The 13,545-nt window shown below is 43.9% G+C and overlaps 1 protein-coding gene across 5 annotated transcripts in view; it reads right to left on the bottom strand.

The window, feature by feature from the left end:
• Positions 1-13,545, bottom strand: part of fbxo11b (F-box protein 11b) — a 138,464-nt gene that overhangs the window by 64,265 nt on the left and 60,654 nt on the right. For all 5 annotated transcript variants that reach the window (XM_070889320.1, XM_070889321.1, XM_070889322.1 and 2 more), the window contains one exon: positions 4,226-4,307. In XM_070889320.1, the coding sequence (XP_070745421.1) occupies positions 4,226-4,307 (82 nt within the window). The remainder of the gene's footprint in view (positions 1-4,225; positions 4,308-13,545) is intronic.

Raw genomic sequence — 13,545 nt, 5'->3', positions numbered from 1 at the left:
GGAACAATTGCCTGAAGAAGCCAGGTTGAGAGAGACACTGGATGGATTAAGGTTGACACAAGAAAGAAATGTAGAAAACACAGCAAATCTACCCAAAAGATTGGTAAACAGTTACCAGGCACCGTCCAACATTGCAGAAGTAAAATAGTTAGAAAACCAGAGTAAAATTTGGGCAAAAGGCATAGCTTGCAGGTCACAGAGAAATTGTAGCCATCGGCAATTCTATGCTCACGGAAATGGATAGCTACATATCATAAGCAAAATCCCCTCGGCATTCAAACGTTACAGGGTGGGGAGCGGAAGGAGCAGCATGGCGGCCTAGCCCAGCAGGCTGAGCGGCCCCAGGCCTGCGAGCACCATCGAAGCAGACCGGGGAGCGGAGGAAGCAGCGTGGTGGCATACCAGGGAGCAGCACGTGCTGGAGCAGGAGAGCAACGGCAGTGAAAAGGGACGTCACCAACGTCCAGGTCGGTTATTAGAGCGTGGACAGGTACTGCTGGAGCAGCGAGGTTGGAGCGAAGGAGCGGCGAGAGATTGTAGAGGGACGTGATCGGAGCCTAGGAGAGGCGTGAGTTCGGGGCCCAAAAGAGGGGAGGGCCCAGGGGCAGCACAGGCCAGCCCACGCTGCGATATGTGAGCGCACTAAGTCCATGCAGCAGAGCTGGTCTCCAGTCGTCTTGGTTAATCCTTGCTACTGGACAAAGACCTAGACGACACTTGGAGCACTGTGTACAGTTCTGGAGTCCAAACTGCAAAAAAGAATATTGAAGCACTGGAGAAAATGCAGAAAATATTTATAAGGATGTTACCAGAATTGAGAACATTCAACTATCAGGAAATATTGAGCAAGTTTGAGCTATTTTCTCTGGACAAAAAAGACAAAGAGGCCTGATAGAGGCCTTTAAAATTATGACAGGGTTCAATAGCATGGATGTGGAAAAAATGTCTCCACTTGTGGGTGAGTCCAGAACAAGAGGGCATGAATACAAGATAGCCAACTAACAGAACAAAAATAACTCAGGAGGAATATCTTTAGAGAGAAGGATATGGGGCCAGGGCAGGAAGAGGCAATTCAAGTGGGAGGAAGCTTGTGTGATGTATAAACATCAGCATAGACAATAACTGGTTTTAAAATATATATATTTTTCGAACTAAAACCAAAGATAAAAATTATGGGGTCAGAAATTACTCCGTCACTGAAAAGAAAAGCAACTTGTGACTAGCTGTCAGGTAATGGTCAACTCCAGAGGACAGTCCATTTCCGGTTACCCGTTCTTCTTCAAAGTACTCCAGTGTCCTGCAATACTTGGGAATTTATAGAAGAATTGTGGGATATTGTAACTGAACAAAGACTTCCTTGTTTTAATCCACACTGCGCACACACAACATTCATAAAGCCACTAAAAGAGCATTTTACACTGTTAATGTACTGTCTGCACTATAGCATCCATCAAATGATATGCACCACTCCTCAGACAGAGGAGAGGCCCTGCAGGAATAATGAAAAATGCAAGAACATAACAAATAGGAGGAGTAGGTCATACGGCTCCTCGAGCCTGCTCCGCCATTCAATACGATCATGGCTGATCTGATCATGGACTCGGGTCCACTTCCCTGCCCGCTCCCCATAACACCTTATCGTTTAAGAAACTGTCTATTTCTGTCTTAAATTTATTCAACGACCCACTTTCCACAGCTCTCTGAGGCAGCAAGTTCCAAAGATTTACAACCCTCAAAAGAAAAATTTCTCCTCATCTCAGTTTTAAATGGGCGGCCCCTTATTCTAAGATTATGACCTCTAGTTCTAGTCTCCCCTATCAGCGGAAACATCCTCTCTGCATCCACCTTATCAAGTCCCCTCATAACCTTATCCGTTTCGATAAGATCACCTGTCATTCTTCTGAATTCCAATGAGTAGAGGCCCAACCTACTCAACCTTACCTCATAAGTCAACCCCCCTCATCTCCAGAATCAACCTAGTGAACCTTCTCTGAACTGTCTCCAAAGCAACTGCCTCGTAAATATGGAAACCAAAACTGCATGCAGTATTCCAGGTGTGACCTCACTAATACCCTGTATGGCTGTAGCAAGACTTCCCTGCTTTTATACTCCATCCCCTTTGCAATAAAGGCCAAGTTACCATTGGCCTTCCTGATCACTTGCTGTACCTGCATACTATCCTTTTGTGTTTCATGCACAAGTACCCCCCAGGTCCCGCTGTACTTTGCAATCTTTCTCCATTTAAATAATAACTTGCTCTTTGATTTTTTTCTGCCAAAATGCATGACCTCTCACTTTCCAACATTATACTCCATCTGCCAAATTTTTGCCCACTCACTTAGCCTGTCTATGTCCTTTTGCTGATTTTGTGTGTCCTCCTCACACATTGCTTTTCCTCTCATCTTTGTATTGTCAGCAAACTTGCTATGTTATACTCAGTCCCTTCTTCCAAGTGGTTAATATTGATTGTAAATAGTTGGGGTCCCAGCACTGATCCCTGCGGCACCCCACTAGTTACTAATTGCCAACCAGAGAATGAACCATTTATCCCGACTGTTTTCTGTTAGTTAGCCAATCCTCTATCCATGCTAATATATTACCCCCAACCCCGTGAACTTTTATCTTGTGCAGTAACCTTTAATATGGCACCTTGTCAAATGCCTTCTGGAAGTCCAAATATACCACATCCACTGGTTCCCCTTCATCACCCTACATGCTCAAAGAATTCCAGCAAATTTGTCAAACATAAATCCATGCCGACTTTGCCTGATCGAATTTTGCTTTTCCAAATGTCCTGCTACTGCTTCTTTAATAAAGGACTCCAACATTTTCCCAACCACAGATGTTAGGCTAACTGGTCTATAGATTCCTGCTTTTTGTCCGCTTCTTTTTTTAAAAGGGGCGTTACATTTGCAGTTTTCCAATCTGCTGGGACCTCCCCAGAATCCAGGGAATGTTGGTAAATTACAACCAATGCATCCACAATCCCTGCCGCTACCTAGGATGCAAGCCATCAGGTGCAAGGGATTTATCCGCCTTTAGTCCCATTATCTTACTGAGTACCACCTCCTTAGTGATTGTGATTGTGTTAAATTTCTCCTCCCTATAGCCCCTTGACTATCCACTGTTGGATGCTTTCTGTTGGATTCCATTCAACAAGCCCAACAAAAATAATAGGCCACAAGTCTCTGCTTTAAACAGCATTTTTCCACAGACATGCAGCTGACATAAAAAGCCTTCATAACCAGCATGCTGGATTAACTGGGAAGTTAATTTTTGATTAACTTGGGGATATTCAGTTGAATCCTACACTTAACCCTTTCTGGTTTTTGGAAAAAAGGAAGGAAATGGAAGGAAGACCATTAAGTCCTGATAATTTGGGGGCACACCAAAATATTACACTTTTCACTGACCTTTGTAGGATATATTGATGCTGGAATAGTTTAATATTGGTTGGCAGTTACACTTGGCAGTTCTGTTCACTTTAATAAATCTTATGAACCGAACTCTGATGAAAAATAATTGTATAACATAAAAGTTAATCCATTTTTTTTTAAATCAGATAATCCTTCACCCAATGTTATACCCCAACTTCTCTTCTCCCAAAAGGTACAATTGCATTACCAATGGCAACCTTCACAAAAGTAATATATATTTGGACCAATTTACCTTTTCTCATCCTTGACTTTTATATTCTTATACATGAGCTTAGATTTTGAGCCTCCATGTCCTATTTGATTAAGGGGAAGAAAGGAGATGACGAGCAACATCACAGCCAAATCACTCCCGTCTTCATGCAACTTTCCAGCAAGGGGCACTGGACAACAGATACAGGAACCTGTACTACTCGTTCCCAATTCTGGCCCAGGGACAGTCAGCCCAATAACCATAGCACCATCACCACCCCAACTAAGATTAGCACAGAATAGCAATTGAACCAAGGGCCTTCACAATCTGGATGACCTAGAACCATGCCATACATTGACCAATGTTTTATTGTGCTCTCTCCACTCCTCCTCCCCCCACCTCAATGTTCTACAGACCACAGGAAAATAAATCAGTCGAAAGTAGCTTCTTGGTCACATAAAAACTCACTCCAGCAAGGAAAAAAGGACTAAAATGAATCAGAATAAAAGGAATCATGAAGGTACATTTTTAAACTGTTTTGTCAAATCTAAAAATACATGTTTGCCCTGTTTTTTTTCACGTTACAAACTTTGCTTACCTGGAAGGTCTTGTAACTTTCCTGACACCCTTGCACGCTTAGCTCTATGACCAAAATTTTCTGAAGTTGAAGTGGAAGCACCCTAAAAGACAGTTTTTTTAAAAAAAGTCAATAAATCTTCAAACTCAAAGCAAACAATTACAATCATACAAAGTAAAAGCTCTACAATTTTCAAATTAAATACATGTTCTATTCCCACAAGCAAGAATAGTATATTGTATTATTTTAGTGTTAAATTAGTTCTCTCTAAATCCCTCCATTTTTACCCATCAAAGTCTCCATGATGTATAACATTTTGTGGGTGAAAGGGGTTACAGATACACAAGGATGTTCTGGTGTTATTAACCTTCCAATTTTTCCTCGACTTCGAGAGCTTTGCATGACTGGGTGAGGGCAGTGAAAGAAAACAAAGACGAACTCCACGCGATCTGGTAAACTGATAGCTAATCCTTGTGGCAACTTGCAAAAGGGGATGTCTTACTGATCAGCTCGTCTGCTCGACAGACATACCATGAAGTGATAACAGTAACCTTTCCTTTCAGACAATATTTTGACTCTTTGCTATTTTGGAAGGATTAAAACCCCAGCACCTTATCTGAAATGTATGAAATTTAACAAGCAAAGAACAATGAGAACTTGATTGCTATCAGGTTGATGCCATTCAGATTTGCACCAGCTTTTCGTATCAAAGTAGATCTACAATTAGGAACATATTGATAAAATCGTCCCAATTCCTACAGAGTGGGGGGGGAGAAGAGGAGTGGGGGGGGGGGGGAGGAGGAGGGAAGAGGAGTGGAGGGGGGGGGGAGGAGGAGGGAAGAGGAGTGGGGGGGAGAAGGAGGAGGGAATAGGAGTGGGGGGGGAGGAGGAGGGAAGAGGAGTGGGGAGGGTGGAAGGAGAGGAAGGGCTTAACGGGGGAGGGGTTGGGGGGGGGGAGAGGAGGGAAGAGGAGTGGGGGGGGGGGGAAGGAGGGAAGAGGAGTGGGGGGGGGGAGGTGGAAGGAGGGGAGGAGGAAGGGGGAACGGCTTAACGGGAGGGGGGGGGGGGGAGGAAAGAGAGAGAGCCTGAATGGGAGGGAGGGGGAGAGGGAGACTGAGTGGGCTCCCCTGCTGCCGACACTTCGGGTGGGCCCCGCCGCCGACCTGGAGGGAGTGGAGTATACGGGGGGGGGGGGGTGGGGCTGAACGAAAGGGAGGGAGGCGGGGTGGGGGACCTGAATGGGAGGGAGGCCCGAGTCCCGATCTTCGCTCGGAGAGCCCATTCGGCCAGGGCTCGGGCCGGCGTGCTTCGGGCCCCTCCCATACAGCCTCGGGGGCGAGGAACTACTGCACATGCGCGCACACTTTAGCGACATGTGCAGTGGTCCCGGCATTGCTTTCAGCACCAGGACCTGGCTCCGCCCCCGACCCCTTGTGCTGCGCCATGCCGAGCACGAAGACGTCCTGAGGAGACCGGAGAATCATAAGGTAAGTTTTCAGTGCCCTTTTTATTCCAGAAAGTCGGCGCACCTTAGGGAGGTGCGCCATTTTTACAGAGGGTGGAAACTTGGGCCCTATTTTTCTAATTCTAACAGAGAGGAGTTTCTAGGATTGCAAATAGCTTCGACATCACAATACTATTTTTGGAAATGGCTTTTTAAAAGCATACCAGCCATATATGGTTTGCATATTCTACAGTTCATTATTGACAATATTTATCAATAGGTCCTACACCCAATTACCACAATTTCTTGGAAGCATACATGTGGCAAATGAGAACATATATATATAAAAAATATTATATATATAAAAATAGTGTTTTAACAATATCCATGTAGGATAATCAAACAGTGCATGCTGGACAGAGGAACAGTGCTCAGCCAAAATTAATTATCAATTCTGTAGACACACAAACAGCATCGGTTTATGTTCCCAACTTTATTATTTGCTCACCTTGCCTATGCATTTCATTTTTGAAATTTCTTTTGACCCTTGTGTAGAATTTTTAATTCACTACTCAACCATGTTTAGAAGGGATGTCTTTTTTCACAATTTTCAAGATCCTGAATAAAAATTTTTGGGGTAACGGAAGTTCCTCCATTTGTTAATTTTTGTAAAAATGTTATCTAACATTTGCGCTAAAATTAGCACCCAAAGGAACTGCAGCCCCCTGGTACCAAAGATACACAGTCCATGCCAATTTAAAAGATACACATCGCGGAATGAATGCTCGTTTGAGAATGTACTATTGTCATAGAAGTTGCATTTTTCTTTATATCCACAATTTTTGTTTTTTTAAAGCTAGGTCTTACTTGAATATATTTCAACTTCCAATAATAAGTGAATGGGACCCACTGCAACTCAAGAAATCATAAGACACTCACTTTTGAGGAGCATTTCATCCTCACAGTTCAGACAAATCATGTGATCACCAATCCACATTAAATTAAAGGTCTCGTCATGTAATCACAATTCCATTCTGGAAGGCTGCAACGCCATGAAAAGACCATGTAGTTACAAGGTGAAATAGATACAAAATATTAAATTTAAGTTGGAGACCCAAGAGGAAGAAATCTTTACAAGGAGTCTGAACTTCAAAGAATGAAGACCGTATCAAAAGAGGTATAATTAATACTCCTTATTTGATGACCATTAATTCATTATTGTGTCAAATTTCTGCGTTCCAATATTAGATTTTGCGCCAAGTAGCATTCCACTGCGTCCAAACCCTTGAAGATTGAAGGAAACATCTGTTTCCGGTCAAGCAGTCGGAATTTTGTCACAACACTAAAGTTTCAAGACATTAGCCATTTTCTTGCTACTTCCAGGCTAATCCACTGTGCAAGATGGTTTAATTGCAACAATTTTTATGAGGCATCGAGCTTACAGGACCAGATAGCTGCACCACCAGAACCAGGACTCAAGTTGATTCCCATCCAAATCCTATACCCACCAAGATCGACAAACTCATGACTGTCTAGCCATTCATCGCCAGATCTGGTTGGACTACATTGATCATCAGGCTCTGCTCTCCTCTGCTAAAACTGCTCCAGGATCCTCCTGGAATGCAAAGATAACCTCCAGCTTCTTTTCTCCACGACTCACCGTCTCCTTAAACCAGTCTCTCCTTCCACCTCAACAACTGTAATGAGCCCATAGACTTCTTTGTTACGAAGAATGAGACCATCCGTTCAGCTGCATCCCTTCATTTCCTGTGCCCACCAAGCCAAGGTTCCCCCACTCACCCCACTAATCCCCTGAAACAGCATCTTTCTCTGGCTTTTCTCCCTCGTGCCTTCTTCAAGCTCCTCTTGTCCGCAATACCTAACTCCTGCTCTCAACCCTTTTCCCACAAAACTGGTCACCCAAATTCCCTTCCTGGGCACCATGCCAGCTGATATTGTAAACTTCTCCCTCTCCTCAGGCACTATATCCCTTACAAATACGCCACTATTACCCCACTCCTAAAAAAAAAAAACAACCTTGACCTCACTATCCTTGCCAACAACTGCCCATCTCCAACCTTCCTTTCCTCTCTGAAGTCCTTGAATGTGTTGTTGCTTCCCAAATCCATGCCCATTTTCCCCACAATTCCATGTTTGAACCTCTTCAATCAGGATTCCACCCTTGCCACAGCACTGAACGCCCTAATGTCACAAATATCATCTATCCCTCTCATCCTTCTCCACCTCTTTCAGCCTTTACCGCGGTTGACCACATCCTTCTCCTCGGTTGCCTCTCCTCCATTGTCCAGCTGTGGGACTGCCCTCGCCTGGTTTTATTCTTGCCTACCCAGTAATTTCCTGCAATGGCCATGCTTCCAGCCCACACCGAGTTGCCTCTGGATCCATCCTTGGCCTCCTATTTCTCAGCTTCTTGCTGCCTCCTCTGCGATGTCAGGTTCCACATGTATGATGGCAACACCCAGCTCTACCTCTCTTGACAGCTCCGCTGCCTGCCTACAGGACTGAGTGTTGTGCAGACAATTCCCTCAAATTAAATGCTGGAGATACCAAAGTCATTATCGTCACCCACCCCCCACAGAAACTCCTACATTGGCTCTGGATCCACCAATGCCTCAAATTTAGAATTTTCATCCTTGTGTTTAATTCCCTCTATGGCCTTGCCCTTTTCTATCTATGTAACCTCCTCCAGCCTTACAACAGCTCGCATTTATATAGCCCTTTAAATGCATAAAATATCCCAGGCGCTTTACAGGAACACTATCAGACAAAAATGAAACACCAAGCTACCTAGAGATATTAGGACTGGGCATGGTCAAAGAGGTAGGATTTAAGGAGGGTCTTCAAAGAGTTGGTAGAGAGCCCGAGAAGTTTAAGGAGGGAATTCCAGTGCTTGGAGCCTAGAAAGCTGAAGGCACAGCTACCAATGGTGGGATGATAGAAATCAATCTGCATTCCAATTCTGGCCTCTTGCACATCCCCAATTTTCATCTCTACCGTTGTAGGCGGTTGTGCCTTCAGCTGCCTAGGCCCTAAAGCTCTGGAATTCCCTTCTTGGATCTCTCCGCATCTCTACCTCTCTCTCCTCCTTTAAGATGCTCCTTGAATCTTACATCTTTGACCAAGCCCCATCTAATATCATCTTATTTGGCTCCATGTCAAATTTAGCTTGATGATGCTTCTGTGAAGCACCTTGGGACATTTTACTACATTAAAAGGTATTATAGAAATACAATCTGCTGTTGTACTGGGTTACTCAACTTTGAGAGATAACACACAAGCACCAGTCATGAGTGTTATTGGAAAGGTTTGGTGGCATGCAACTTTTTGAAGCTGGATGCTGGCACGGACTGATGGAAGTGTAGACTAACAAGGTAATCTTGATTGAAGTGGAACACATAAGCAAAGCTGTAGAATAATCAAAACTGAAGCTGTTTTTTCAAGAATTAAATGTACTAAAGAGTGATATTGTATTTTAAGAAAATGTGGTAAATTGAAGAAAAGGCCAAGATTCAACAGCTTGTACAACTGTAGTAACACCTCCCTGCCCCTGTACTCAAATCCCCTCGCTATGAAGGCCAACATGCCATTTGCTTTCTTCACCGCCTGCTGTACCTGCATGCCAACCTTCAATAACTGATGTACCATGACACCCAGGTCTCGTTGCACCTCCCCTTTTCCTAATCTGTCACCATTCAGATAATAGTCTGTCTCTCTGTTTTTACCACCAAAGTGGATAACCTCACATTTATCCACATTATACTTCATCTGCCATGCATTTGCCCACTCACCGAACCTATCCAAGTCACTCTGCAGCTTCATAGCATCCTCCTCACAGCTCACACTGCCACCCAACTTAGTGTCATTCGCAAATTTGGAGATACTACATTTAATCCCCTCGTCTAAATCATTAATGTACAATGTAAACAGCTGGGGCCCCAGCACAGAACCCACTAGTCACTGCCTGCCATTCTGAAAAGTACCCAAAAGTAACAAAGGTTCGATATAAGTTGAACAAACTTCTCTATTTTTCAATTCTATCCCTCTAGAAATAAACCAGTGCACTTGGTTTGCTTTTGTTATGGCCTTATTGACCTGCATTGCAACTTAGAGATTTGTACTCCTAGATCCCTTTGTTCCTCAACCCCATTTAGATTCTTATTTTCTAAGTAATATGTAACCTCATGTAATAGCCCACACATCTATATTGAAATTAGTTTGCCAATTGTATGCCCATTCTGCAAGTTTATTAATATCTTCTTGTAATTTATGCAGTCCTCCTCAGTGTTGATCATCCTTCACAATTTGGTGTCATTTGCACATTTCGAAACTGTTTGATTCCAAAATCTAAATCATTGATATAAATTGTGAAAAACAGTGGTCCCACTTTGTGGAACCCCACTTCCCACCTTCTGCCACTCTGAAAAGCTACCCTTTACCCCTACTCTCGGCTTTCTATCTTTCAGCCAGCCAGCTATTTATTCTGACTCCGCATGCTCTGACCTTTTTCATTAGTCTATTATGTAGTACCTTATCGAAAGCCTTTTGGAAATCTGGACATATTACATCGACTACATTACCCTGGTCGACTCACTCTGTTACCTCTTCAAAGAATTCAATAAGGTTGGTCAAGCAAGACTTTTCCTTTTGAAATCCATTTTATTTCTATTTGGCATGATATATTCATCTTGCCAGATTCCCCAAAGGTACAATTTATAGGACCCAAGTTTCAGATCCCCGGTAGAACGGCGCACGTCAGAGGCCCGCCTAATTTCTAGAACTGAAAAAGCGGCAAATACTTACTTCGCGATTCTCCGATATCTGTAGGCCCGTTTGCAGCTCAGCGCGGCGCAGCAGAAGCTGCTGGGGGCGGAGCTACAGCCATGCACCAAAAAGAGTGCCGGCAGCTGCACGCGTGCGCAGTAGCTCCTGGCCTCCCAGCGCGTCCTGTTCCCAGGCAACCCTATCCCTGGCCGAAAGGATGTCGCCCCTGTACTGGGCCGAGCAGCATCTCGTTGGCGGCGGGCTCCGCCTGACCAGCTCTTCAGCAGACTACTGGAGGGCTCCCAGTGCTGGTGAGTAGAAACTTCATTTTTTATTTATTGATTTTTTTTTTTTTAAATTTAATTTATTTTTTGACTGATTGATTGGTTGATTTATTTATCATTTATTATTGATGATGGCTCTTTATTGGTAAAAGGGAAGTGTTTAATGCTTTGTAAAATCTCCTAATTTCCCTTGCCCCCACCCCCCCCCCCCCATCTCTCGCTACCTACGCCTAATTTATAAAGTGTAGGCAAGGTTTTTCTGAGCATACAAAAATCGACACTTACTCCATTCTAAGTTAGTTTGGAGTAACTTTTCGCTGCCGAAACTTGCAAAACAGGCGTAAGTGGCTGGCAACGCCCCCTTTTGGAAAAAAAACTGTACTAAAACGAAACTATTCTAACTAACTAGAACTGGAGCAAACTAAATGCCGAGAATTGCGATTTCTAAGATACTCCATACTAAACTAGTTGCTCCAAAAAAATAGGAGCAACTCGAGCCGAAACTTGGGCCCAGTTTGGTGTTCTTGGGCAAAACTTATTTGCAATTAGCAATTAATTATAATTTGCATACCACAAAAAATGTTTTGATGTATTTACGCAGCAAAACAACATTTCAAAGCAACCCCACTGACTTCAGGTATTATCTATTTCAACAAGTCATTAACTACCCTTAAAATACATATATTTAGCACAATATTATCCTGTGCTGAAGCTGCAATATGTTGTATCAGAGTGGCAAGATAGATGTGGTTCTTCACTCAGAATTCTTGATCTCACCAAGGCACACTATAAAAGGGCAAAGCAAATGGCCGAAAGATAATCATCAGGGTTACCCTCAACACTGCTCATGACCAACTCTACAGCTGAGTTGGCAGATGGTCCATTTTTTTTTTATTGGCCTTTTAGTCTTGCTACAAGATAGCTTGGGTTAACATACCACCTATTCTCTTCATACCTACCTGCATTGAGAAACTATCTAGATTTCCAAAAGGCCTTCGATAAAGTACCACATAATTGACTGATGAATAAGGTCAGAGCATAAGGAAGTAGCAGGAGACAAGTAGCAGAACGGATAGCTAGCTGGAAGACAGAAAACAGAGAGTTGGGGTAAAGGGTAACTATTCAGAGTAGGAGAAGGTAGGAAGTGAGGTCCCACAAGGATCAGTGCTGGGACCACTTCACAATTAGCTATTTAAACTTTGGAATCAGATAAACAATTTCTAAATTTGCAGACACCATCAAGGAGGGGGTGTATTCAATATAAGGAGACTGCAATAAATTACAAGACCCCATTAATAAACTTGCAGAATGGGCATATAATTGGCAAATTAATTTCAACGTACCTAAGTGTGATGCAATATATTTTGGTAAGAAAAAAAAAAGGAGGTTGTATATTATTTGGAGAAGAAGAATCTAAATGGGGTGGAGGAGCAAAGGGATCTGGGAGTACAAATACACAAATCACCAAAAGTACCAATTTATGTTAATGAAGCCATAAAAAAGTAAATAAAGCACTAGGGTGTCTTTCTAGAGGGAACGAATTGAAAAGTCGAGAAGTTATGCCAAACTTGTATTGAACCTTGGTTAAACTGCTTACAATTTTGGTTGCCATGTTATAAAAAGGACAGAAGCACTGGTGAGGATGCAAAAAAGATTTACAAGGATGATAACAGAACTGCGAGGTTACATCCATCAGGAAAGGATAAACAGGCTAGGTCTATTTTCTCTTGAAAAGGGAAGGCTGATGGGTGACCTAATAGAGGTCTGTAAAATTGAGAGAGTAGATTCAGAGGGCTCAAGTTTCGGCCTGAGTTGCTCCTATTATTTTGGAGAAGCTAGTTTGGAATGGAGCATCTTAGAAATTGCAATTCTCGGCATTTAGTTTGCTCCAGTTCTAGTGAGTTAGAATAGTTTCATTTTAGAACAATTTTTTTTCCAAAAAGGGGGCGTGTCCAGCTACTTATGCCTGTTTTGCAAGTTTAGGCGGTGAAAACTTACTACAAACTTAGAATGGAGTAAGTGTAGATTTTTCTATGCTCAGAAAAACCTTGCCTACACTTATAAATCAGGCGTAGGAACGAGAGATGGGTGGGGGGAAACGGAATTTTACAAACATTAAACACTTCATTTTTACAAATAAAGAGCCATCAATAATAAATGATAAATAAATCAATAAATCAAAAATGATTTTAAAAATAAAAAATAAAGTTTCTACTCACCTACTGCAGCACTGAGACGGGACCCCCCCCCCCCCCCCCCGCCTGTGTGTCTCTGTCAGTGTCTGTGTGTTTCTGACAGCGAGGGGAGAGGAGGCGAGCCAATGGGGGACGGAGGGGGGAGGAGGGAGGAGGCGAGCCAACGGGGGAGGGAGGAGGCGAGCCAACAAGGGAGGGGAGGGGGGAAAGAGAGGCGAGCCAACGGGGGAGGGAGGGAGGGGAGGGGAGGAAAGGCGAGCCAACGGGGGGAGGCAAGCCAATGGGGGGGGGGGGGGGGCGGGGGAGGAGAGTGCTGAACGGGAGAGATGGAGGGGGGGGGGGGGAGGAGAGTGCTGAACGGGAGGGGGCCGACTGAACGGGAGGGAAGCCAGAGTCCCAATCTTCAATGCCCGGTGAGCCCATTCGGCCAGGGCGAGGGACAGCATTCTTTGGGCTCCTCCCACACATCCTGCAGAGATTCGGGCTGCGAGGAGCTACTGCACATGCGCGCACACTCTCGCGCGCATGTGCAGAGGTCCCGGCACTGTTTTTAGCGTCGGGACCTGGCTCCACACTCTCTGCTGCGCTGCGCCAAGGGCCTGGATCGACCAGACAGAGGGGGGAATACCAAGGTAA

This window comes from Pristiophorus japonicus, chromosome 9 (genome assembly GCF_044704955.1).
Source record: "Pristiophorus japonicus isolate sPriJap1 chromosome 9, sPriJap1.hap1, whole genome shotgun sequence".
Lineage (NCBI taxonomy): Eukaryota > Metazoa > Chordata > Chondrichthyes > Pristiophoridae > Pristiophorus > Pristiophorus japonicus.
This window is presented reverse-complemented; position numbering and strand designations above follow the sequence as displayed.